The 23,579-nt window shown below is 32.9% G+C and overlaps 1 protein-coding gene across 2 annotated transcripts in view; it reads right to left on the bottom strand.

The window, feature by feature from the left end:
- LOC142326557 (acyl-CoA Delta-9 desaturase-like) overlaps positions 1-23,579 on the bottom strand; it is a 94,383-nt gene that overhangs the window by 51,351 nt on the left and 19,453 nt on the right. The window contains exon 1 of one of the 2 annotated variants that reach the window (XM_075369166.1): positions 10,532-10,748. The exons of the other annotated variant lie outside the window; for it this stretch is intronic. Within the exon in view, the coding sequence (XP_075225281.1) occupies positions 10,532-10,571 (40 nt within the window). The 5' untranslated portion in view covers positions 10,572-10,748. Of the gene's footprint in view, positions 1-10,531; positions 10,749-23,579 lie in introns of those variants that run through there. 2 annotated transcript variants of the gene reach the window in all.

Here is a 23,579-nt window from a genome sequence, read left to right as displayed (position 1 = left end):
TCTGGTTAATCTTCGCATATCAGTCAACAGTCAGTCAACTCGAACTCCGTTCTCCCCGAATTTAGTTCGCTGAACAGGACGGCTTCGAGTAATCTCTGAATAGGTTAGTTCATTTATTCTTTCCCATTTATCCTTTCTTTACAATTCATCTTTTTTCGTCTGAGTAGTTACATAGGATTGGAGACAGCCACCACGCTACATCAGCAAAGTCGAAGATGCAGTAGCAAGAGTAGCAGTTGTTTCCTAAATAGAGCTCGGTAAGTTTTACGTTTCTTCCTTTGAGGTATTCTGCCTTGAGGTTTTCTAATTTCTTTCATCGAGATGTTGTTTAAAGGAGCTAATAAGCAGCTAAGATGCCTATTGCTTAAAGCTAGGATTCTTTCTCTCTGTTATCTAGTGTTTAATAAACCAGATATATCGAAGTTACCAATTTTTCTGCAGTTTCTTTTTTCTTAATGACGGGGTAGAAGTGGACCCTATGATTAAGGAGATTCTTAAACTCGATTTGAAAAAATATTGCCTAAAATTTTGTTTTTTCACAAAACAATGCTATTTAAAAGAATAACAGATTAGCGAAAATAATCCATAGACCAAGTTAGCATGAATGGAAAACGAATCTGTAGCTGCTTTTCTAAGAAAACTCAACCAATTAGAGATGCTAGAAACCAAACATTCCAGTTTATATTAATTTATCTACGTTCCTTTCAATCTTTTCTAACATGAACATTTAACAGATGGTAAGGGTTGATCTTACACTTCTTTTCATAAATAAAAGTTTTAATTTGTAAAGTTCTTTCTCTCAGCCCATAAAATTTTAAAAAGATATATAATTTTTAAAAAATTAATGTAATTATTTAGTACTTATAATAAGTTTTACATCATTCATATTTTTTGCATTTTAACAATCTAAAGAACCGAAATACCAGACAAGAAAACTATTCCTGTACAGAAAATAGTCGCTAAAAACATATTACTACTAAGTAGTACAATGTTTTAACATACGCATCCATCGTAGGAAATTCTGTAATCGTATATTAATGATCTTTATAAATATTAATAAATACATATATACAATCACTTAACACCAATTTATTCATGCAAATTTAAATTTGAATTTTGATCATAAATATTCTTAATACTTCACTCTAAAAATTCAATTTGATTTTATTAAAGAGAAGTAAGCAATAAAACTTACTATTTTTCAAGATAAAGAATACATTTATTCGTTTGTTACTTTACACTATTTGAACCAGAACATTTTTTTAGATCTAGAATGAAAAGCTCCTGAGGCAAAATTATCTTTTCTTAATCTTTCTATTGTATCTTCCTAGGACCTTCCTCTGAGAGTAATGATTTCTTACTGTACAGTAGACCAACACCTGTATATTAGTACGTTTGGGTCGGTGAAGAAGGCAGCGGGAAAACCACTTTATCCCTCTTTTTCGAATATACCTGTCTTGGGGATGTTATTTTTATTGAACAAATTTTGACTATAATATTTTTGGAGCGACTTATTTCTCATTTCAAATTACCCACAGACGTTCCAGTTGCGGTACCTAACAAAGAAATAAGCTTGTGTTTGTGTGTGTGTGTGTGTGTGTGTGTGTGTGTGTGTGTGTGTGCGTGTGTGTGTGTGTGTGTGTGTGTGAGAGAGAGAGACAGAGAGAGCACGCGATTGTTTGTGTATGTTTTATTTCCATTCATAATGTGAAGATGAAATCACCATTCATAAACGTAAGATGTGAGAAAATGTTCGGAATGTACATCTAACATGTATCTGCATATAGATATACAGAGTGTCCCACATAAAACGCAACCTATCAATCACTCATCCATGAAATTTCAAAAGTCAAGCTTACTCCCCTACTCGTTACTGAAATGGACTCGTCTAACATCTGAACATCGCGGCGACGCAGTAGAACACTACCGATAGTAACAACAATGTAATCATAACGTACAGTGTATTGCTAGAGATAAGATGGTATTTTCGCTAGATGAACGTGTTTTCATCGTTGAGTCGTACTTCAGTACGAAATCAGTGGTTGCAGTGCAAGATTTGTTTCGCCATAAGTACCCAGATAAACCAGCTCCTAACAAAACATCAGCATTAAGGTTAGTCGCAAAATTTAGAGAGACCGGTTTTGTTAATAACAAGGAACACAAAAGATCTGCGTCAGTGTTGAATACAGATACAGTCACTGAAATCAAATACCGATTACTCGCCTCGCCAAATAAATTGGCAGACGTTTGTCTGCTGAAATTAATTTGACTAAATCGACTGTTCATCGAGCGACCAAACGATTCCAATTACGACCATATCGCATTCAAACGGTTCATCGACTTCTTGAGCCCGACAAAGAAAAACGGCTACAATATTGTCAACGGTTCCGTCGATTTCTGCGTGAGGGAATTAATGTTATGGATTCGTTATTTTTCACAGATGAAGCACGGTTTCATTTGGATGGCTACGTAAACAGCCAAAACAGTAGAATTTGGAGGGCTGAAAATCCCCACGCTTATCACGAAAAACAATTACACCTGCAGAAGTCGGGCGTGTGGTTCGCGATATCGCGGAAGAAAATAATCGATCCTATTTTTTTCGAGTACACCATTAATGTAGAACGACATCAGGATATATTATTTCAGTTCATCGCACTCTTGGAAGAGTAAGACAGACACTGCTTGCTACAACATGACGGTGCGACATCGCACTACACAGGTTCAACTTCTGATTTCGTCGAGGAATTCTTCGGTAATCGTGTTATCGGTTGAAGCTTGTGGCCACCAAGATCTCCAGATTTGACTGCGGCGGATTTTTTTCTACGGGGTTACTTCAAAGAAAAAGCCTACAGCAACAAACCACGAACACTTGAACGATTGAAAGTCGTCAATACTGAACAAGCTGTATTAAATATCCAGCCACAAACTTTGAAAAAAAGTTGCAAGAAACGCTGTAAAAAGAATTGAAGCTTGTATTCACGAAGATGGCGGCCACTTCCAACATTTACTCTAAATGTAAGGTAATCGATGGTAATAATAAAAATTACATTTACATTTACACATGCCTTTTTATTATTTCAATACCTACCAACATAAGGTTGGGTTGCGTTTTATATGGGACACCCTGTACATATGTGTATATGAAATAATGTGGATATGAAATAATAATTATACATCAAAAATATGTGATTAAATTAAATTCCTATAAAATAAGAAACAAATTCATATTTTAAACATATATCTCACATTCAACTAGGATAAGAATTGTTTAACTTATTTTTTTAGACTGTTATACATTTTTAGAAGACTTTTTTTATTACTTTGAAGTGAAAATCCCACAACATAGCCTTGTTTTAATATTTATTTGAGGAAACATAAGAGGAAGAAAAATTTGTTTTTGTTTACGCTCAAACATTTTGTTACCGTTGTCATTTACAGTACGTAGTAAAACACAAATTAGCTGAATAAACAAAGTGAAGATCTTTATTCTTAATTTTATTGGTATCAATTTAAATATTTACAAATTTTAATAATACGAGGTGCGACAATAAAGTAATGAGACTGATGTGAAAAAAAATGTTGCTTACCGTTTTAGTCAGGTTTAATGTTGTCTCCTTCAAAGTAGTTCCCCTCTGATTGCATACACTTATTCCAGCGCTTCTGCCATTGATGGTAACATTTCTGGAACTCATCTTCTGTAATATCCTCCAAGACCCTCGTCACAGCTCTTTGGACATCTTGTGCTGTTTGAAAATGGTGTCCCTTGATCGCCATTTTGACTCTTGGAAATATAAAAAAGTCGCACGGAGCGGTATCTGGTGAATAAGGTGGCTGTGGTAGTACTGAAATTTGTTTTAAGGTTAAAAATCGCTGTACTGACAGAGCAGTATGGGATGGCGCATTATCGTGATGCAGAATCCAATTGTCAGCAATGTTGGCACGGACACGAAGAACTCATTTACGAAGTCTTTCTAAAATTTCTTTGTAGAAATATTGGTTAACTGTTTGTCCAGGAGGCACCCACTCTTTATGAACAATTCCCTTGGAATCGAAGAAGCACACAAGATGCATTTCACTTTTGACTTTGACATGCGAGCTTTTTTTGGTCTGGGTGATCCCTTTGAGCACCATTGTGAACTTTGGCGTTTTGTCTCTGGATCGTATTGAAAAAACCAACCTTCATCACCAGTGATAACACGGCTCAACAAATCTGGATCGATTTCCGTTTGCTCTAACAGATCGGCTGCCACATTTTTCCATGTTTCTCGCTGTTGTTGTGTGAGATTTTTGGGGACCATTTTTGCAAAAATCTTTCTCGTACCAATATCTTCAGTTAATATTAGACGAACCGTTTCTCGATCAATGTTGAGTTCTTCTGCAATCATTTTCACGGATAATCTTCGATCAGATCGTACGTTTTCACGCACCCTGGTCAAGTTGACATCTGTCCTCGAGGTTGATGGTCGTCCACTGCGGTCTTCATCTTCAATATTCGTTCTGCCTTCACTAAAACTTTTATGCCACCGAAAAACTTGAGCTCTTGACATAACCTCCTCTCCAAAAGCCTTCTGAAGCTTACCATAAGTTGTCGTCGCGTTTTTACCCGATTTAACGCAAAAAGAAATGGCATACCGTTGCGCAATATTTTGCGGTTTCAGTTCTGTGACGAGAGACATAAACACGTGTTCACTTATTACAGCACAACTCACGACTGAGCAGTTGCATCAATGTGCCGCTTGGACTAGAAGTAGCTTATAGACCAAGGTCAAAGCTGGTGTGCCTACGCAAGCTGCAGGGTTGCCACATCTTGCAAAGAAAAATCAGTCTCATTACTTTATTGTCGCACCTTGTATGTGTTATATTAATTTATTATCACTTAACATTAATAGGTATTAATATAACAAACATAAATTATATTAAATAAAGTAATACATTAATATTTTATGATAAAATAAATATCCATTATTAGCATGTTAGATGAATAAATTTTTTTTTCTTTATTAAGAGGTCTTATAACAATACTGTTTTTGTAAACATTCTTTCACCCACCCGACAATTATTTAGGTTAAGAAGGAAACAAAAATTCAAATGTAAAATCCCGGATTCAAATCCCGGTCAGGCATGGCATTTTCGCACAAAATCTCCTCTGAAGCAATGCCTAACGCTGGACTCGGAGGTTAAAAAAAGAAAATCTCATTGTCATGAAAGCCCAAATCCCCTCATCTAGAAGTGAAATGCTAAGGTATTAGTCATTCATTATACATTACAGATTTTAGTGTCTAATCAAGTAGATTATAACAACAATTGTATGGAACACTTCATTTTATTTACGCGTAGATAAAGCGAATCACTTCAAAACAATGACTAATAATAAAATAAAAAATTACATCACGCCCAGATAATTAATTATAGATATATAGTTTTACGCCTTTAGAAAAAAAATCAGAATTTTACATTTTATAAATTACCTATCTATATATACAGTATATATAGATAGATATATATATTATTTTTTCTGTAGGAAAAACACTAACCTTCAAGCAATAACACGAATAAAATAGTCCAATTTTGAATTAAACTGCCAAAAACAGTTCTTTTGGGAACGCAAAATCGCTGCGAAGGCGAAATACAAGGGTTTGTTATGAGTTAATATTAATTTTTTAAGGACTAATATTCTTCTTTAATTAAAGGTTCTTAGCTAATGAGTTTTGATAAGAGAAACTCGTGTAGTTTGTAACTAGTATAACATGATTCACATGCCTAGGTGTTGCATGATGGAAGAAAGGTTTTTGACATTGTCGATTCCCACTAACAAATGAATTTCTCTTTCAATGTTTAACCTGAATTAGATGTAAACATTGTGTGTGTGTGCGCGCGCGCGCGTGTGTGTGTGTGTGTGTGTGTGTGTGTGTGTGATTGTATGAAAGAGAGACGAACAGCCTACGGAGGAATTTCGGAATTCATTATCATCTGCAATTCCGAACAATGCCGAACTGAATTTATACAGTGTGATATCTTTAAATTGGAAAATAGTACAGAAAACTTTCAGACAGACGACTTTATTTGTCCGAACAGTTTAATAATTATTAAAATTGAAAAGTAATTAATATTTTTTTTTAATCAAGCAAAACTGTAAGCTCAAGAAATTTCATTTTACGAATACATTGCATTATTATAGTATGTCGTGCAATTCATTGCACGACATACTATAATAATTTTAAATACTATAATTAATTTAGTAGTGAAAATATATTATTTACTTGTACTAGTAAACTATCTTTTAAAACATTATTTACATACTTAGTAATCTTTTTATTTTTTACTAAAAATACATATATAATTTTTAATATCATCTCACCGTACATTTGTCACAGGGATATGTTTTTCCTACATGTTTTGACGCATCAATGTATCAGTACCATCAGGGAATGAAAATTATCCACTTTACATTTCGTCAGTTTACACACAAAAAACACCGTACCACAATATTACTTATTAACTATATATTTACAAGAAGCACTCAAGCAAAATTGCCGTATTATTCGGCCTAAGTTTAGATCTGAACCAAGACCGTATTTTTTTTAATTAAAAAAAAAAAAAGAGTTTGTGACAACACGTATTGACATCTCATTATATTATTGTTTTCCAAAACATTATTTTTGTGCGTAATTATTATTTTTATTTCATTTTTCGACTTACAAACAATACGGGCGCCCAAGCAATACATTTATGTTGTTGTGTGTTCAATTCTTTCCACTTGAGTTGATTACATGTATAAAAATGCTTAATGATTCAATCTTATAAAAAATAATTCCTTAACCAATGACTAATACACTGATTATGTACAGGCCTATAAAAACTTACACATGAAGTTAAAAATTATGTCTTTTGTCACGATTATATTTAGATCCGTCATTCGTAGTACACAAAATTTGCATAAAGAAATAAACTTTAGTCCAGTTTATATCGTTTTCAGTAAAGGTATTCGGATAGCGTTTTTGTACAGTCATATTATTTTATAGTTACTCATTGTTTTTCGCAAATTTTTTTGTAATATATTATTTTTGTTTGTGTATTATTAGTGCGGTTTGTTATGACAAAATTTAAATCCGTATTTAAGAAAAAAAAACTTAGGAGTCAAGCACGTAAAATAATCAATAATGTTTATGATTTTATGAAAAACGAAGCCCTAATAGTAGGTAAATTAACTGTTGATAAACATATAACTGGCATTCAAAAATGCGAAGAAAGAAATACTGCTGCTTAAGGAATATCAAGAACACAGGTTCAAAAACTCAGAAGAGAAAAAAGACATGATTCTTTAATCAACATCCCAATCGTGTTCTTTCAGCACGCCAAAAAACTATAAACGACGTTCGAAACCTGTAAGTTGACAAGACAGTTTTGATTTAGGTGTAGTTAAAAGAACAGTTAATGAATTTCATTCAAATAAGACCGAATTACCTACTTTAAAAAAAAATAAGGCAAGAATTTCAATCAGCTATTGATTTTAAAGGCAATGAGTCAATCTTATCTGTTATTTTGAAAGAGTTAGGTATCAAATGGCGTAAAACTGAAAATAATACAAAACTTTTGATTGACAAATCCGACATTAGATGGAAGAGAATTGATTGCAAGCAATGGCTAAGTACAGACAAAGCAATACTACAATTGTTTATTTGGATGAAACGTACGTTTTAAGTTCGCATTGTTCGATAAAGTCGTGGTCTGATGGTATTGTTGAGGGACTTCATGTGCCGCTTAATATAGGTGATAGTTTAATAGTAATTCATGCTGGAGGAGAAATCGGTTTTATTCCGAACGCATTACTAACTTGGAAAGCCAGTTCGAAAAGTGGCGACTACCATGACAACATGAATACAGACAATTTCATGAAATGGGAGCGTGAAAATTTGATTCCAAATCTTCCACCAATGTCAGTAGTAGTTGTTGATAACGTTCCTTATCACAATACAGATATTGATAAAGCACCAAATTTTAACTTCGGAGGAAAAGGTATGACCGATTGGCTAGAGAAAACCCATATTCCGTATAGTTTAAAAAAACTGTAACCACAGTTATATGACTTAATAAAGTTACATAAAACTAAAGTACAAAAAAATCACTTGAATGAACTTTTGAAAAAAAAACATGGGCATCATGTTCTTAAACTCCCACCGTACCATCCTGATTTGAATCCGATGGAGAAGGTTTGGTCAGCCGTCAAAAGACATGTGGCGAATCGTAACACCATTTTCTTTCAGAAATGTTGAAAAATTAACTACGGAGAAAATTAATCCCACGAATGAAAACCCTATTGTGAAAAAGTAAAAAATATAGAAAAGAGGATGAAAAACTGGAACCACTGATAAATAAAATGACAGAACGTTATACGTTTATACATGTTGAATCTGATAGTGAAAATGAAAGAGACAGTGATAGTGATTCGTTTAGCGAGGATGTGAACTCGCTAGAAGTTTGAATTAGATGCATGATGAAAATTCAAGTAACCTTTTTTTATTATTAAGATTAATAATTTAGTACGAATAAAGGTTATAAAAAATTAATTACGTATTTTTTATAATTAATAAATGTAAATATGTTAGTTATTACCGCGTACAATATGATAATAAGTAATACTTCAATTTGATACGCGGAGTTGATGTTTTCAGGCCGAGTAGTAATACGCAGTCTGCTCGTGACGTCACAAGCTCGTACATTGGTTGGGCCTAGTATATATGTCGCAGACCCACCGGGTTGGTCTAGTGGTGAACGCGTCTTCCCAAATCAGCTGATTTGGAAGTCGAGAGTTCTAGCGTTCAAATCCTAGTAAAGCCAGTTATTTTTACTCGGATTTGAATACTAGATCGTGGATACCGGTGTTCTTTGGTGGTTGGGTTTCAATTAACCACACATCTCAGGAATGGTCGAACTGAGAATGTACAAGACTACACTTCATTTACACTCATACATATCATCCTCTGAAGTATTATCTGAACGGTAGTTACCGGAGGCTAAACAGGAAAAGAAAGAAAGTATATATGTCGCAGGGAAATGATGAAAACGGAGATTTGATCAGATCCCTAAGGTAGATGATCAATTCACGAAAAATTACAACTCTGTGGAGTGATTTCCCTTAAGAAAGTTATTGATCAAAACCCTTAACTGTTTTAGTGAAAAGACGAAATAATATTGTTTAGATATTAAATGTATTTAGTAAACCACGCATTATTAAATATAGAGTAGGTATTACAACAATACTTAATTATAAATAAGTTATAATTTTTTTCATAGTTTTTTTTCAGTTAATTTTCAAATACATAATTTGTATTTCAATGACTATTGTTGTATTACCTACTCTACATTTGATAATGTATGGTTTACTAAATAAATAAGTCGTGACACCTATCCTTCGTTATTTAATGTTATTTGAGTCCTGACTTGTTTATTTCATCTTTTCACTAAAACAATTAAGGGATTTGATCAAATCACTTACTTTCTTTAGGGAAATCACCCTACAGAGTTGTAATTTTAACATCTTCCGTGAATTGATCATCTACCTTAGGGATCTGATCAAATCTCCGTTTTTATCATCTCCCGGCGACATATATAAATTTAAAATTATCATCAGTAAAATGAATGACACATTGGGAAGGTGTGACGACAATAACATAACAACAAATAAAAAAATATTTCATTCACATGAGAATGAATAGGTATATTTATTATTCAGAAAACATCAGTCATGGATAATCGTGTTAACCACATCCAAGATACCTTTCATGATTAAGTTGAGAAAATTCAAGGAAAATCTCGATCAGAGTATGAAAATAGTATTTTAATTTAAAAAAGTTGATTACAAATGTAAAAAAAAATATTATTATACTTCATAATACATAAACAATTATGTGAGGTAATAGTTATGAAAAAATAAGCAACGATAAAAGATTAATATAATCGGTAAAAAAAAGTTACAATTTTGCAAACGTTAATTGAAAAAAAAACTCGTTTAACCCACATATTTAACTATTCGTTAACGGGAATTCAGAAAATTCTGGTTATTTAATCAATATTATTAAACCATTCATCAAAAGCGTTATAATGATTTTGTAAAATAAAGCATTTAAATTTAATCTTAAATAAATTTTTCGAAAATCTTCTACACGGTCAGATAATTTATAAAAAAAAAATCTGATTAAGAAAGTAGAAATAAATGTATTAATAAATCTTATGACCCTGACAATGGCATATCACTCTTATTGATGTAGGCCTCTGAGTATTATGCAGTCCCTATGTATATATTCATCCTTGTTCTTTTTAATGAAGGAAGAAATTTGTTTTCCCCGTTCACTTTTCTTTTAAAGTCTGCGGTTTCATAAATACTTATTGTTTCCTTCCAAAAAAAACCTAAGTAAATTCTGAAAAAAATTATGTTTTTAATTTATCTCCTCGACATTTTAAATTATCCTGCGTGAAAAAATTCTAAAAATAGTTCCTATTAAATACTTAATCTCTTTCATAATGTACTCACTCAATTTTAACTTTTCAAATGAGTTGTTTTCCTGTTGCATTGGTAAAATTATTATTTCAGTAACAATTACTTCTGAAATATTAGTTAAGTTAAACAAAGAAACAGCTAAGTTCCTTCCAAATCAAAAAATATAATGAAAATAAAGTTAAAACTCAAAAAAAGAAGACTTATAAAGTAAAAACTTCTTGAAATTAAAAACCGCTGACGAACAAAGTACAGTAATCATTAAATGCTATCAATTCTGCTACTCCTATTGTTAGTTATATTAGTTAAGGTTTGCGATTAAGTAATAACAGTAATCAGAAGTTATACATTTTTAAACTACCAGCAGAATATATTCGTTTTTGTTCACAATCTTATCTATATTGTTACTGAGAGTCATTATTATTTTATTATCAAAGTAATTTCTGATTTTCCACAGTTACCGTATTGTCCGGAGTTGTTTACTTCCAAAACGGTTTAGTAATTATTATGTTTTCATCGTAATCAGCTTCAACTAAAATTTTATTCTTTAACATATTAATTACAGACGTGATGAAAATTTTACATTTGTATTCCTGTTAATAAAAGAACTTTTTTTTTTTTGCCTTCAATCATTTGACTGGTTTGATGCAGCTCTCCAAGATTCCCTATCTAGTGCTAGTCGTTTCATTTCACCCTCTAGATCCTACATCCCTAACAATTTGTTTTACATATTCCAAACGTGGCCTGCCTACACAATTTTTCCCTTCTACCTGTCCTTCCAAAATTAAAGCGACTATTCCAGGATGCCTTAGTATGTGGCTTATAAGTCTGTCTCTTCTTTTAACTATATTTTTCCAAATGCTTCTTTCTTCATCTATTTGCCGCAATACCTCCTCATTTGTCACTTTATCCACCCATCTGATTTTTAACATTCTCCTATAGCACCACATTTCAAAAGCTTCTAACCTTTTCTTCTCAGATACTCCGATCGTCCAAGTTTCACTTCCATATAAAGCGACACTCCAAACATACACTTTCAAAAATCGTTTCCTGACATTTAAATTAATTTTTGATGTAAACAAATTATATTTCTTACTGAAGGCTCGTTTAGCTTGTGCAATTCGGCATTTTATATCGCTCATGCTTCGTCCATCTTTAGTAATTCTACTTCCCAAATAACAAAATTCTTCTACCTCCATAATCTTTTCTCCTCCTATTTTCACATTCAGTGGTCCATCTTTGTTATTTCTACTACATTTCATTATTTTTGTTTTGTTCTTGTTTATTTTCATGCGATAGTTCTTGCGTAGGACTTCATCTATGCCGTTCATTGTTTCTTCTAAATCCTTTTTATTCTCAGCTAGAATTACTATATCATCAGCAAATCGTAGCATCTTTATCTTTTCACCTTGTACTGTTACTCCGAATCTAAATTGTTTTTTAACATCATTAACTGCTAGTTCCATGTAAAGATTAAAAAGTAACGGAGACAGGGAACACCCTTGTCGGACTCCCTTTCTTATTACGGCTTCTTTCTTATGTTCTTCAATTGCTACTGTTGCTGTTTGGTTCCTGTACATGTTAGCAATTGTTCTTCTATCTCTGTATTTGAACCCTATATTTTTTTAAATGCCGAACATTTTATTCCAGTCTACGTTATCGAATGCCTTTTCTAGGTCTATAAACGGCAAGTGTGTTGGTTTGTTTTTCTTTAATCTTCCTTCTACTATTAATCTGAGGCCTAAAATTGCTTCCCTTGTCCCTATATTTTTCCTGAAACCAAATTGGTCTTCTAACACTTCCTCCACTCTCCTCTCAATTCTTCTGTATAGAATTCTAGTTAAGATTTTTGATGGATGACTAGTTAAACTAATTGTTCTGTATTCTTCACATTTATCTGCCCCTGCTTTCTTTGGTATCATTACTATAACACTTTTTTTGAAGTCTGACGGAAATTCCCCTTTGTCATAAATATTACACACCAGTTTGTATAATCTATCAATCGCTTCCTCACCTGCACTGCGCAGTAATTCTACAGGTATTCCGTCTACTCCAGGAGCCTTTCTGCCATTTAAATCTTTTAATGCTCTCTTAAAATTCAGATCTCAGTATTGTTTCTCCCATTTCATCCTCCTCAACTTCCTCTTCTTCCTCTATAAAACCATTTTCTAATTCATTTCCTCCGTATAACTCTTCAATATATTCCACCCATCTATCGACTTTACCTTTCGTATTATATATAGGTGTACCACCATCTTTGTTTAACACATTATTAGATTTTAATTTATGTACCCCAAAATTTTCCTTAACTTTCCTGTATGCTCCGTCTATTTTACCAATGTTCATTTCTCTTTCCACTTCTGAACACTTTTCTTTAATCCACTTTTCTTTCGCCAGTTTGCACTTCCTGTTTATAGCATTTCTTAATTGCCGATATTTCCTTTTACTTTCTTCATCACTAGCATTCTTATATTTTCTACGTTCATCCATCAGCTGCAGTATATCGTCTGAAACCCAAGGTTTTCTACCAGTTCTCTTTATTCCGCCTAAGTTTGCTTCTGCTGATTTAAGAATTTCCTTTTTAACATTCTCCCATTCTTCTTATCATTTTCTACATTTTCTACCTTATCTTTTTTACTCAGACCTATTGCGATGTCCTCCTCAAAAATCGTCTTTACCTCCTCTTCCTCAAGCTTCTCTAAATTCCACCGATTCATCTGACACCTTTTCTTCAGGTTTTTAAACCCCAATCTACATTTCATTATCACCAAATTAAGGTCGCTATCAATGTCTGCTCCAGGGTAAGTTTTGCAGTCCACGAGTTGATTTCTAAATCTTTGCTTAACCATGATATAATCTATCTGATACCTTGCAGTATCGCCTGGCTTTTTCCAAGTGTATATTCTTCTATTATGATTTTTAAATTGGGTGTTGGCAATTACTAAATCATACTTCGTGCAAAACTCTATAAGTCGATCCCCTCTTTCATTCCTTTTGCCCAGCCCGTATTCACCCACTATATTTCCTTCCTTGCCTTTTTCAATGCTTGCATTCCAATCTCCAACTATTATTAAATTTTCATCTCCTTTTACGTGTTTAATTGCTTCATCAATCTCTTCGTATACACTCTACCTCATCATCATCATGGGCGCTTGTAGGCATATAGACGTTAACAATCGTTGTCGGTTTAGGTTTTGATTTTATCCTTATTACAATGACTCTATCGCTATGCGTCTTGAAATACTCCACTCTCCTCCCTATCTTCTTGTTCATCACGAAACCTACTCCTGCCTGCCCATTATTTGACGCTGAGTTAATTACTCTAAAGTCACCCGACCAAAAGTCGCCTTCCTCTTCCCACCGAACCTCACTAATTCCTACTATATCCACGTTTACCCTATCCATTTCCCTTTTTAAATTCTCTAGCCTACCAACCTTTTTTAAGCTTCTAACATTCCACGCTCCGACTCGTAGAATGTTATTTTTTACTTTTCTGGTGACCCCTTCCTTAGTAGTCCCCACCCGGAGATCCGAACGGGGGACTATTTTACCTCCGGAATATTTTACCAAGGAAGGCGCTTCCATTATTGCTTTTGAAAATGCAGAGAGCCACATTTTCTTGGAAAAAAAAAACAGCTGTAGTTTTTCATTGCTTTCAACTGCGCAGTACTCAGAGGACTGAGTGATGTTGATATGGCCGTTTAAGTCATTGTGACTCACGGCCCTAACAACTACTGAAAGAGCTGCTGCCCTCTTTCAGGAATCGTTCCTTAGTCTGGCTCTCAACAGATACCTCTCCGATATGGTTGCACCTTCGGTCCAGCTACTCTGTATCCCTGAGCACTCAAGCCCCCTCACCAACGGCAAGGTCTCATGATTCATAGAGAAGGAAAAGAACTTTTATAAATACTTAATTATTAGAAAAAAAATTTTTTTTGACGATTCGGCACATAAAAATTGTATTTCCTTTAAATCGCAATTAATCATTGTTCTCCCAAAGATTTGTTTACACTGTTTCGGTTCGCAAAACTTAGTAGAATGTAGGAAAAGTTATGTTTATATTTTATAAACAATAAAGCTCCTGTACATAGTATATAATATAATGTAATCGGATTAATAATTAAAACCGATTATAACACTATTTTTTGTCTAAAACGGAAGAGCTTCAAGTTAAATCTATATCTCCATTATCCATTCAGCCTTAATATCCTTTATTTATTAAATGTGACAAAATAATTTCATTCTTTTTTAAAATTAATTTATAAAATAATTACTGGTGACAAAGATATTTTAAGTATAAGGACTATTATGTAACAGCATGTGATAGAATAACTGCGGCGGGGTTAATCTCTCCAAACCTGCATGTACCTCATGGTGAGTAAGCTTTCAGCCTAATAAATTCCTCTGTACATGCTGTAGATGAAATGTATTAAAAGTTGAATTTTTTTTGTATTAAAAAATTTTTTAAAACCGATGATCTGTTTACAAATGGTAAGGCTGCAAAAGTCTTCGTTGAAAAACTGTTACCGCTAGGAGATTTGATTGTTCTTTACCTATTAAATTCCTTTTCTACAAAAATTTAGTTGTGGTCCGTAAAAATTAAATTCAGAAAAATTTTGAATGTCTCCTTGAACCTAGCGGAGGTTTCACATTGCAGAAAAAATAAATATGAAAATGAAAAACCCGTACCCCGAAAAAGTGTCACTACATTTTCTTAAATATTAAATTTCTTTAACAGAAACTATTGAGTTAATAAACGATTACTTATTAATAATGTTATTATATATTAACATTTTTTACTAATAGTGTTGTTTTATTGAATAATAAACTATTGCATAGTAATAGTTCGTAAATACGAACGGAAGCCTATTTTTCTACAGTAGAAAATTATCATAACTTATAGTTATGAGTTATCGGAATAAATCTGTGACATGACTGTGTATTGTTAAAAAAAATGATTGTATAATGTTTTTTTTTTGTTTTTTTTTTTTTAGTGACTCGAGAAATTGTATTTTGGGTTTTAATTAAAGAATTTCCCGTACAAATTTTGTTACATCAATACTTTTTCTACTGTTATAAAACTTATGCCGTTATCTTAATTTTTTCAAGCTTTTTAATGTTTTGCTAATCTGTTTTTTTAGTTAAGCTTGAATTATGAAGCGACTCTGTTTCTTAAAGTAAGATTTAATTTTCAGCCTTTTCGTTTCATTTCAATGATTATTTCATTACTGGCTCCTTTGGTCAGTTACTTATATAAAATTGGAAAAAGGGCTACACCGCAGTCTGATTACTGCCAATAGATAGACAACGCTGAACATACTATTTTTGTTTGTCCCAGATGGGCACGCAACAGAAGTGAGATCTCTGCAAACAGGCTAACACCGGATATTTTAATCAACTGGCTGGTGTTCAGTGATGTAAACTGGAATCGGTTTAGAAGGTTCGCGGGTGAAGTTCTCCGATCTAAGGAAGAAGAAGCTAGAAGACGGGGAATGTAGTAGGGATGGGAGAACAGTCCCTCCGTGGAGGGCCCGTATGCCGAGGTATGCGGGTTCCTGAGAAGGGAGGAGAACTCCTGGGGAGAAGTTGGGTAAAAGAAAGACCGAGACCCGGTTCCCTGCTGAGGGGGTGGGGGGGCGGCGTAGCCAGACTTCATCTCTGAGGCGGGAATTTGAGGAAGGCAAACAAAGAAGTAAAGATCAGAGATCGGGGAGGCTAACCTGCTGTGCCGGGCGTACTATACCGGGGTGGCGGGGAACGCATCCTTAGAGTAAATGGACACTCTCCCCAACTGAGTTATACTTAATTGGATATCCGGTTGCGGGAAGAAGGGGATAAAAAAAAATGATTATTTCAGGAAGTAATTAATTGATATCAAGTTTTCAGAAACACAGATTATTGATAAATAAGATTGAATAGGCAACAAAACAGAACAGATCCCCTTGAAGTTGGCCGAGTTAATCGTGGTTAAAGTTTTCCTTACACTCTAATTCCGATTTTCAGTTTTTTTCTTAATTATGATTTATGATAATTAATAAACCAATTTTTTTAAACTGGAAAAATTATTAATTTTCTTTAATTCAGAATCAAATTCTGAGTCGTTTCTATTTTATAAGATTTTAAAAATCAGTAGTTAGGTAGTTGCGCAGATGGTTGCTTTTTCCAAAATAATAACACTGATAAACATACTTTTTTAAGTAATTAAATATAACATAATTATACCAATTTGAAAACATTAAATACAAATCTAATAAAATTATTTTTATACAACTATGTGAAAAAAATCTTTTAAACGCAACACAGAGCATTTTTATTTTTAATATAATAATGAACATTGTTCAGTTGTAGGAAACGATCAATATAATGTTGATAAAAGATTATAAAAATAATATTAATAAAAAAACAATAATAATAAAAAATAAAATAATAAACAATAAAAAAAATATTTTATAGAAAATAACTGTGAATATTTGTTTAAAACAACAATAAAAAAATTATTGTTAAAATTATATTTATTTTTAAAATACTGAAGTAAAAACTAGTATTTTTCTAAATTATAAACGTTTTTTTAATAACTTTTTCATTCGATAATCACCAGCAAAATTTATTTAACATCCAATAAAATAAATTGTATTTAAACGGTAATTCTGAATACCGACTGCAAAAAAGAAGTTCCATAAAATTTATAAACCACTAAAAATTAATAGCTAACCGTATAATTTTTGCCTTGTACAAAAATAATGATGAACTTTAATATTTAAGCAAAATTATTCTTTTTAAGTTCTATTAAAAGAAAAAAATTAATCTTTGTCTAATTGAAACCTGTTTTCCACTTATCCTTCAAGGTCCATATTGAAGGCCTACTTTTTCTTTAATAAAGTAAATTTTTATAAAATTGCTGAAAACTCTTCCGCATATTATTCCTTTTCATTTAAAGTTATTTCATTTAATACTTGCAATTCCTTTACGTTTACCCCATAAATGTACTAAAAGATATTATCTTTTGTTGTATAAAAGGTGATTGTGATAAAAAGGTAAACCTCCTGCAATTTTATTAATATGAACTTCACCTTTCAGTCCCCACCGATATTTTAACTCAAGAATATTGAATTAGATTCTTTTAATAACAAAATTTCGTTGATTTGAACCGATTTATCATTTCAATATTAGTTCCTTTCTTTCAGTTGCTTATCCTGTTTTCTAACAGTTGTGTGTGAAAGAATGGAATACAATCCATTTTTATCACGTTAAAAGAACATGCTTTTTTTTACATATTTCCATAACTGTGTAGTAATCTTAAGCGATGTATATGTATTGTTGTTTCTTTAATAATGCTTCAGTTTTTCCAAAGTCATATTAGTTCGGTAAAAACGAGTGACCAGATATAGAATACTTTTGGGTGATTCTACTAAAACCAGGATATTCAGAAAAATAGCGACTTCGTCATACAAATCATTCCAGAAAATCAAATCTTCCTTTCCATCCGGAATTCTTGTTAAAATATGTCTGAATAAGTCAGATTCAATTTCTCGGGGACCCCTTTACCGGCAAGATAACAGAATCCTCTATTTTTACTCTGAATGAATTCCGGAATTGCACAACCACTCTTGCCTTTTTTAATAAGCAATATTAGTTTATATCCTAGGAAGAAGTAATGTGTTTTTGTATGTTTTTAAATAAAATTTGATACGTTCTAATTCTGGATTTTCAGAAGTGAATTTCATATCACTTATAATTAATCTGTTGGGCTCTCATGCCAGTCGCAGATGCTTCTGTGTTCTTTCTATAACTATTGTTTTCCCTCGTTATTTTCATTACTTCATAGCTTTTAACATATCACCCTATTACAAGTATCCTTTATTACTATTTCAAACTTCAAATGAAGTTTCCATAAAAGGTTTTTATAAATAACTAGCTCTACCCGCCACGCTTCGCTGTGGCACATTGTGGTTGCATGGATGAGAAATGAGAAACAAAACAAAGCATACGTTTCATAGAAGTTTAATTTTGCAATACTTGTGGATATACGATATTTTTTTGTTTTTCCACTGTCTGCTTAGATATAAAGGCTATCTGGTTTGCCGACTCGGGAACACGCACATTCAGTTGTCCATGTGAGAAGCAATCCGCATCTAAATCTAACCCACACAATTCTTGATTGTGATTGCAAATACCAATCGAATTGGGAATTCCAATCTTTTAAATTGAAGTGGTGTAGCGGTCGGGATCATGGGTATTCGAGCAATGAGGACATCTTCACCTTTGAAAGGCCCCGTTAAAATCGTTGCTTCCACTACGTTATTCATCAATTTCTTAACTCCAAGTCACGTGCCGTTGCAGAGTTTTGGCTGATTAATATTCCGCAACAGGATAGTTGTCATTTTTTGATCCAACCGTTGCTAGAATCAATCTAATGAGGAATGTTTTCCCAGTTCCTCCTGGCGCATCCAAGAAGATGGTTCCCCTAACTCCGTCATTTATCATTTGCATTATGCGATCATAAATGCCTTTCTGTTCACGCGTTAATTTGGGAATGTTTGATTGGACATATGACTGAAGATCACCAATATTGTAACTCTGTTCACGGCGTAAATCCACATCAAATGAAGCAATCGCAGCTTGGGTGGGTGCTGGCATTCCCAATTGACTAAGAACTTTATTTGCAATAGCTAAGCACTTGTCTTCAATATTTATCAATGCTTCGTTGTAAATGCCTTCTGTAAATTCCATGGTTATATTGGTATTTTCTAGGCGTACTCTATGCAAAATATCCTCAGCCATATGCGATCGATATCTTTCCCGTAACTCTGTGGGAGATGAAGGGAAGCAAGCGGTCAATATAATTGCGAATAATGCGCGAATTTGGTTTGGATGTGCAGTGTAGCACGCGTCATTAATACATATATCCCACTGTTGGTCGTTTTCTAATAAATTCAGAGCTTGGTGAAAGGCGCAGCTCAATCACGACACGATCACACAAAAGTACCTCGATTAAAGTGAATATTTAATTCAGATTGTACAATAATCTAAATCAGATGCAAGTGGATACGTTTTTTTTTTTTGTTAATAAACAATGTAATTGGGAACAGGTATTGTTTCACATGTGACTGCGGTTGTCGTTAGCTAGTATGGCGAGTGTTCCCCTCGCTTCCGGCAGATGGCGCGGTCACTGGTACACAACTGACCGTTAAAAAAACTGTTTTCTCGCGGTCACGGATATGTGACTGATGCGAAAAACAGATAAAAACAATCTTTGATGCGGGCTATATATCGTGCTAAAATTTGAGCTCAATCGGTGCAGAACATTTTGAGTTTTTGAAGCGAACACAAACGAACTTAACATTTTTATATATAAAGATTTGTGAGCTGCGAAAAAAAGCCCTTAAGTTGTGCGAAAAAATACATCATTTTAAATGCTTACAAATTGCAGAATAATCAAACGGCGTTGATTTCAGATGTTAATAAACTGCTAACGTAAGTAGAAGTTGTGCTGCTTCAGTGTACAACGTGATTCTCGAGTAAGAATCTACTAGTGAATTACGGTCTCCAAAGAAAACAAAACCCCGCAGGTCAATAGAGAAAAGGGTGAGATTTTGATAAAAACGCGATTCGGAAAAAAATTACTCGAATTTGAATTATTTAGAAATAGTTTAGTGGTGTATTATGTCCTTTGGAAGAGAATTCGGTTATTGCCTTCGACAACGCTTCTTATCATTAAACGAAAAGAATTCCAGCCGTGTTATAGAAAAACAATGATATCAAAATGTGGCATAGTTCAAAAGGAATAATTTTTGAAGAGGTTTAAGTTAATGTTCAATCATTGCAAAGGGTTTCGCGTATTAAAAGTAATTATAGTCCGTATAAAATTGGTTTGACACACAACGCCATATTGGTAAGTCCTGTTTTTATTCGGCTCGAATATGTTTGCCGGCCTCCGTGGCGCGAGTGGTAAAGTCTCGGACTTTATCTGGTGGTTCCGAGTTGGAATCCCGGTCAGGCATGGCATTTTCATACGCTAAAAATCATTCATATCATCACCAACTGTGGTTTTCCTTCTTGGTGGCTTTTCTTTTTGTTTTGGTGTTTTTTTTTTAATATAATACAGATGTTTTAGCTGTTAAATATAATTCAAAGAAATTTGTTACTTAGTCAGTTGCGATTTTGTTTAAATTGGCAACGGCCATACGGAATCTTTGTGATTGGTCGTTGTGTTTGACAGCGGCCATCTTACATTGATCTGATTGGTTTTCCTTTGTTTACATTTCCATCTGATTTATTAGCCACTTATTTATTAAAAAACTGTACAAATTAAAAATAGATAGATTTATTAAAAATAGATGAAAACAATCTTTGATGCGGGTTATATATCGTGCTAAATTTTTTTTAATCGTGTTTTTTTTTTTTAATAAAATACAGCTGTTTTAGCTGTTAAATATAATTCAAAGAAATTTGGTCGTTGTGTTTGACAGCGGCCATCTTGCATTGATCTGATTGGTTTTCCTTTGTTTACATTTCCAAATTAAAAATAGATAGATAGATTTATTAAAAATAGATGAAAACAATCTTTGATGCGGGTTATATATCGTGCTAAAATTTGAGCTCAATCGGTGCAGAACATTTTGAGTTTTTGAAGCCGTACACAAACGAACTTAACATTTTTATATATATAGATAAAAACTTAAGACACTTCATTTATCTTTTCTGTTAATAAACAATCTTACATTTTAATGCGGGTCATTTCCAAAAGCAATAACGTTTTGCTTTGTTTCTGAATGCGCATAGTGTAATTCGAGTTTTGGACATTTTTTAGTGAAGTACTTTTATACCACTTATGCTACATAAACGAGAAAATTCTTTTATCCCACTGCACTTTGGTTTCCGACTGCAAATATATACGTAAATTTATCAATCGGAATTTTCTAAAATAATAAATTTTTCATATTCCTTAAGAAAGATCTTTGTGCTAAATATTTGTGAACACATATCACCAGACGCATACATCTTACACACAAAGCTTATTCCACAATGAAATAATATGGATACCGATCCCATATTTCAATTTTTGCAAAATAGAATCAAGCCACTTAGTTAACACCGCACTTAACGCCTTTTACTACATATGAAGGAAACATAGTGCACGCGTCCCTTCTGTAAAACTATTTATTCATAAATAAAGGAAAAGTGTGTGTCGGTTCAAGTCATTTTTTATAACAATTCTGAAAACGGTGATTCTGTTTTGCGAAGTACATCGTTTTTCTTACTAATGCAACTATTACACTAATCTTTTTAGATTTTACGGATCGATCCCTTTTTGCATAAATTCCTACAAATATAATTAGTAATGCGATTAAAAAGTGTGAAGAAGAAGCTTTATAACATTCTTTGATCTGCCGATACCAAAAGGTACTGAAAGAGTAGTAAATATTGCATCGTTTCTTAAAAAGAGCTACATGCCGAATATAAAACCACCCTGTTATAAAAAGAGTTTGATTTAAAACAATAGAAAGATCTGAATTTTCTTTCAGTAAGCAAATAGATTATTAAAAAAAAAGAAATATCTAAACAATTTGCGTTTTATTGCGCTCTTTAGATTTTTATATTATTTGTTAATTACGTTATATATGTTATTCACTGATTTATAAAAAAAAACTTTTTCAAAAATAATCGTTAATTAGCACTTCATAACCTAATATAATAATTAATTCAGAAACGTGTAATGCTTATAAACATTTGGAATTTTAAATTCAACAAAAAATGTAATAATAGTTACTAAAACACGTTTTTCGCTCTGCCAATTCTTATTCAGGTCGTACTATTTTTCAACGATGATGAATTTTTCTAAATTTCCCCTGTGAATGAATCGTCAGATTTAAAAAATTATTTTACCGAAAGTAAATTCAATCGTTTTACTACATTTAGTCTACACCATGTCTATAGAAATTATTTCTTTTTGCTAAATACCTTTATTTAATTGAACAATGAGCTTCTATATAGAAGATATAAGTCATATGACAGACTATCACTTGAAATAGGATCATCCGATGATAATCCTCAAAGAGTACAAAAACAATTAATATGAATAAATACAAGATAAATACTACGAAAAATACTATTATCTAAAAAATAATTTTATAATATTTGATAGTATCTTTTAATATCGTTAGATATCTTCACACCGTTAATCAAGTCAGGTAGGTAAATATAACAGAAATAAATCAAACAATAAGTTTAAGACCGGCAATAAATGAAACATTAACTGTAAATAAATAACAAATGTAACCACCCATAAATTTGAATAACCGAAAATAAAACAAAAATAATTATAAAAAGTGTTATCTCCAACAAACCGGATCATCATAACGGTCCACCAACCAGATCAGGCAGATGGAGTCTTTTCAGCCTCCTGACGTCCTCATTCTTGTTAAGTAAATTCAAAGCTAGTTGATTAACATGGTTCTCCAACCTGGACACATATCTCGAAACGATGGCGTTCACCTTCTTCTCGAACGTACGGAATGCCTATGTAATCGTTGATCTCAGTGTTCCCTGCGAACCACGGAACTTCCGTTGTATTTTATTCTGGAACCGTTCAATGATCTCCACATTGCTGTTAGTGGTTGCGCCCCAGAGTTCGATTCCCTAAATCCACATCTGCTTCAAGAAAGCCTTGTAAAGAAAAATCTCGTTGGATAAAGAAAGTTGAGATCCCTTACCCAATATTCAGTACATCTTTTTAAACTTAACGTCAAGCAAATTCCTTTTCTCCCTTACATGATCTCTCCAAGTTAAACGGCGATCAAGGAAAAGCCCAGGTACCTTACCTTACTGGTATAGGTATTCTGACACCGTTTAAATAAACTTCAAGGGAATCTTTTCTTCCAGTATTATTTTTTCATATCAGTCCTATTATTAATCAGAATAGTGGCAAAGAAACACTTCACTTACTTCAAAGCGTAAATAATGTTTTATATTTATTAATTTTCCAAATATCCTTGATAGTTCAGGAATTTACTTACTAATTTCACCGTTTTCGTGACAACTGATTTATAATAATTCACGTTTAAATTATTTTTCTTCGAAACTA

The sequence above is a fragment of the Lycorma delicatula genome, chromosome 1 (assembly GCF_047948215.1).
Source record: "Lycorma delicatula isolate Av1 chromosome 1, ASM4794821v1, whole genome shotgun sequence".
In the NCBI taxonomy this organism is placed as follows: Eukaryota; Metazoa; Arthropoda; class Insecta; order Hemiptera; family Fulgoridae; genus Lycorma; species Lycorma delicatula.
The sequence above is the reverse complement of the archived record's forward strand: the minus strand, read 5'-3'. Positions and strand labels throughout refer to the sequence as shown.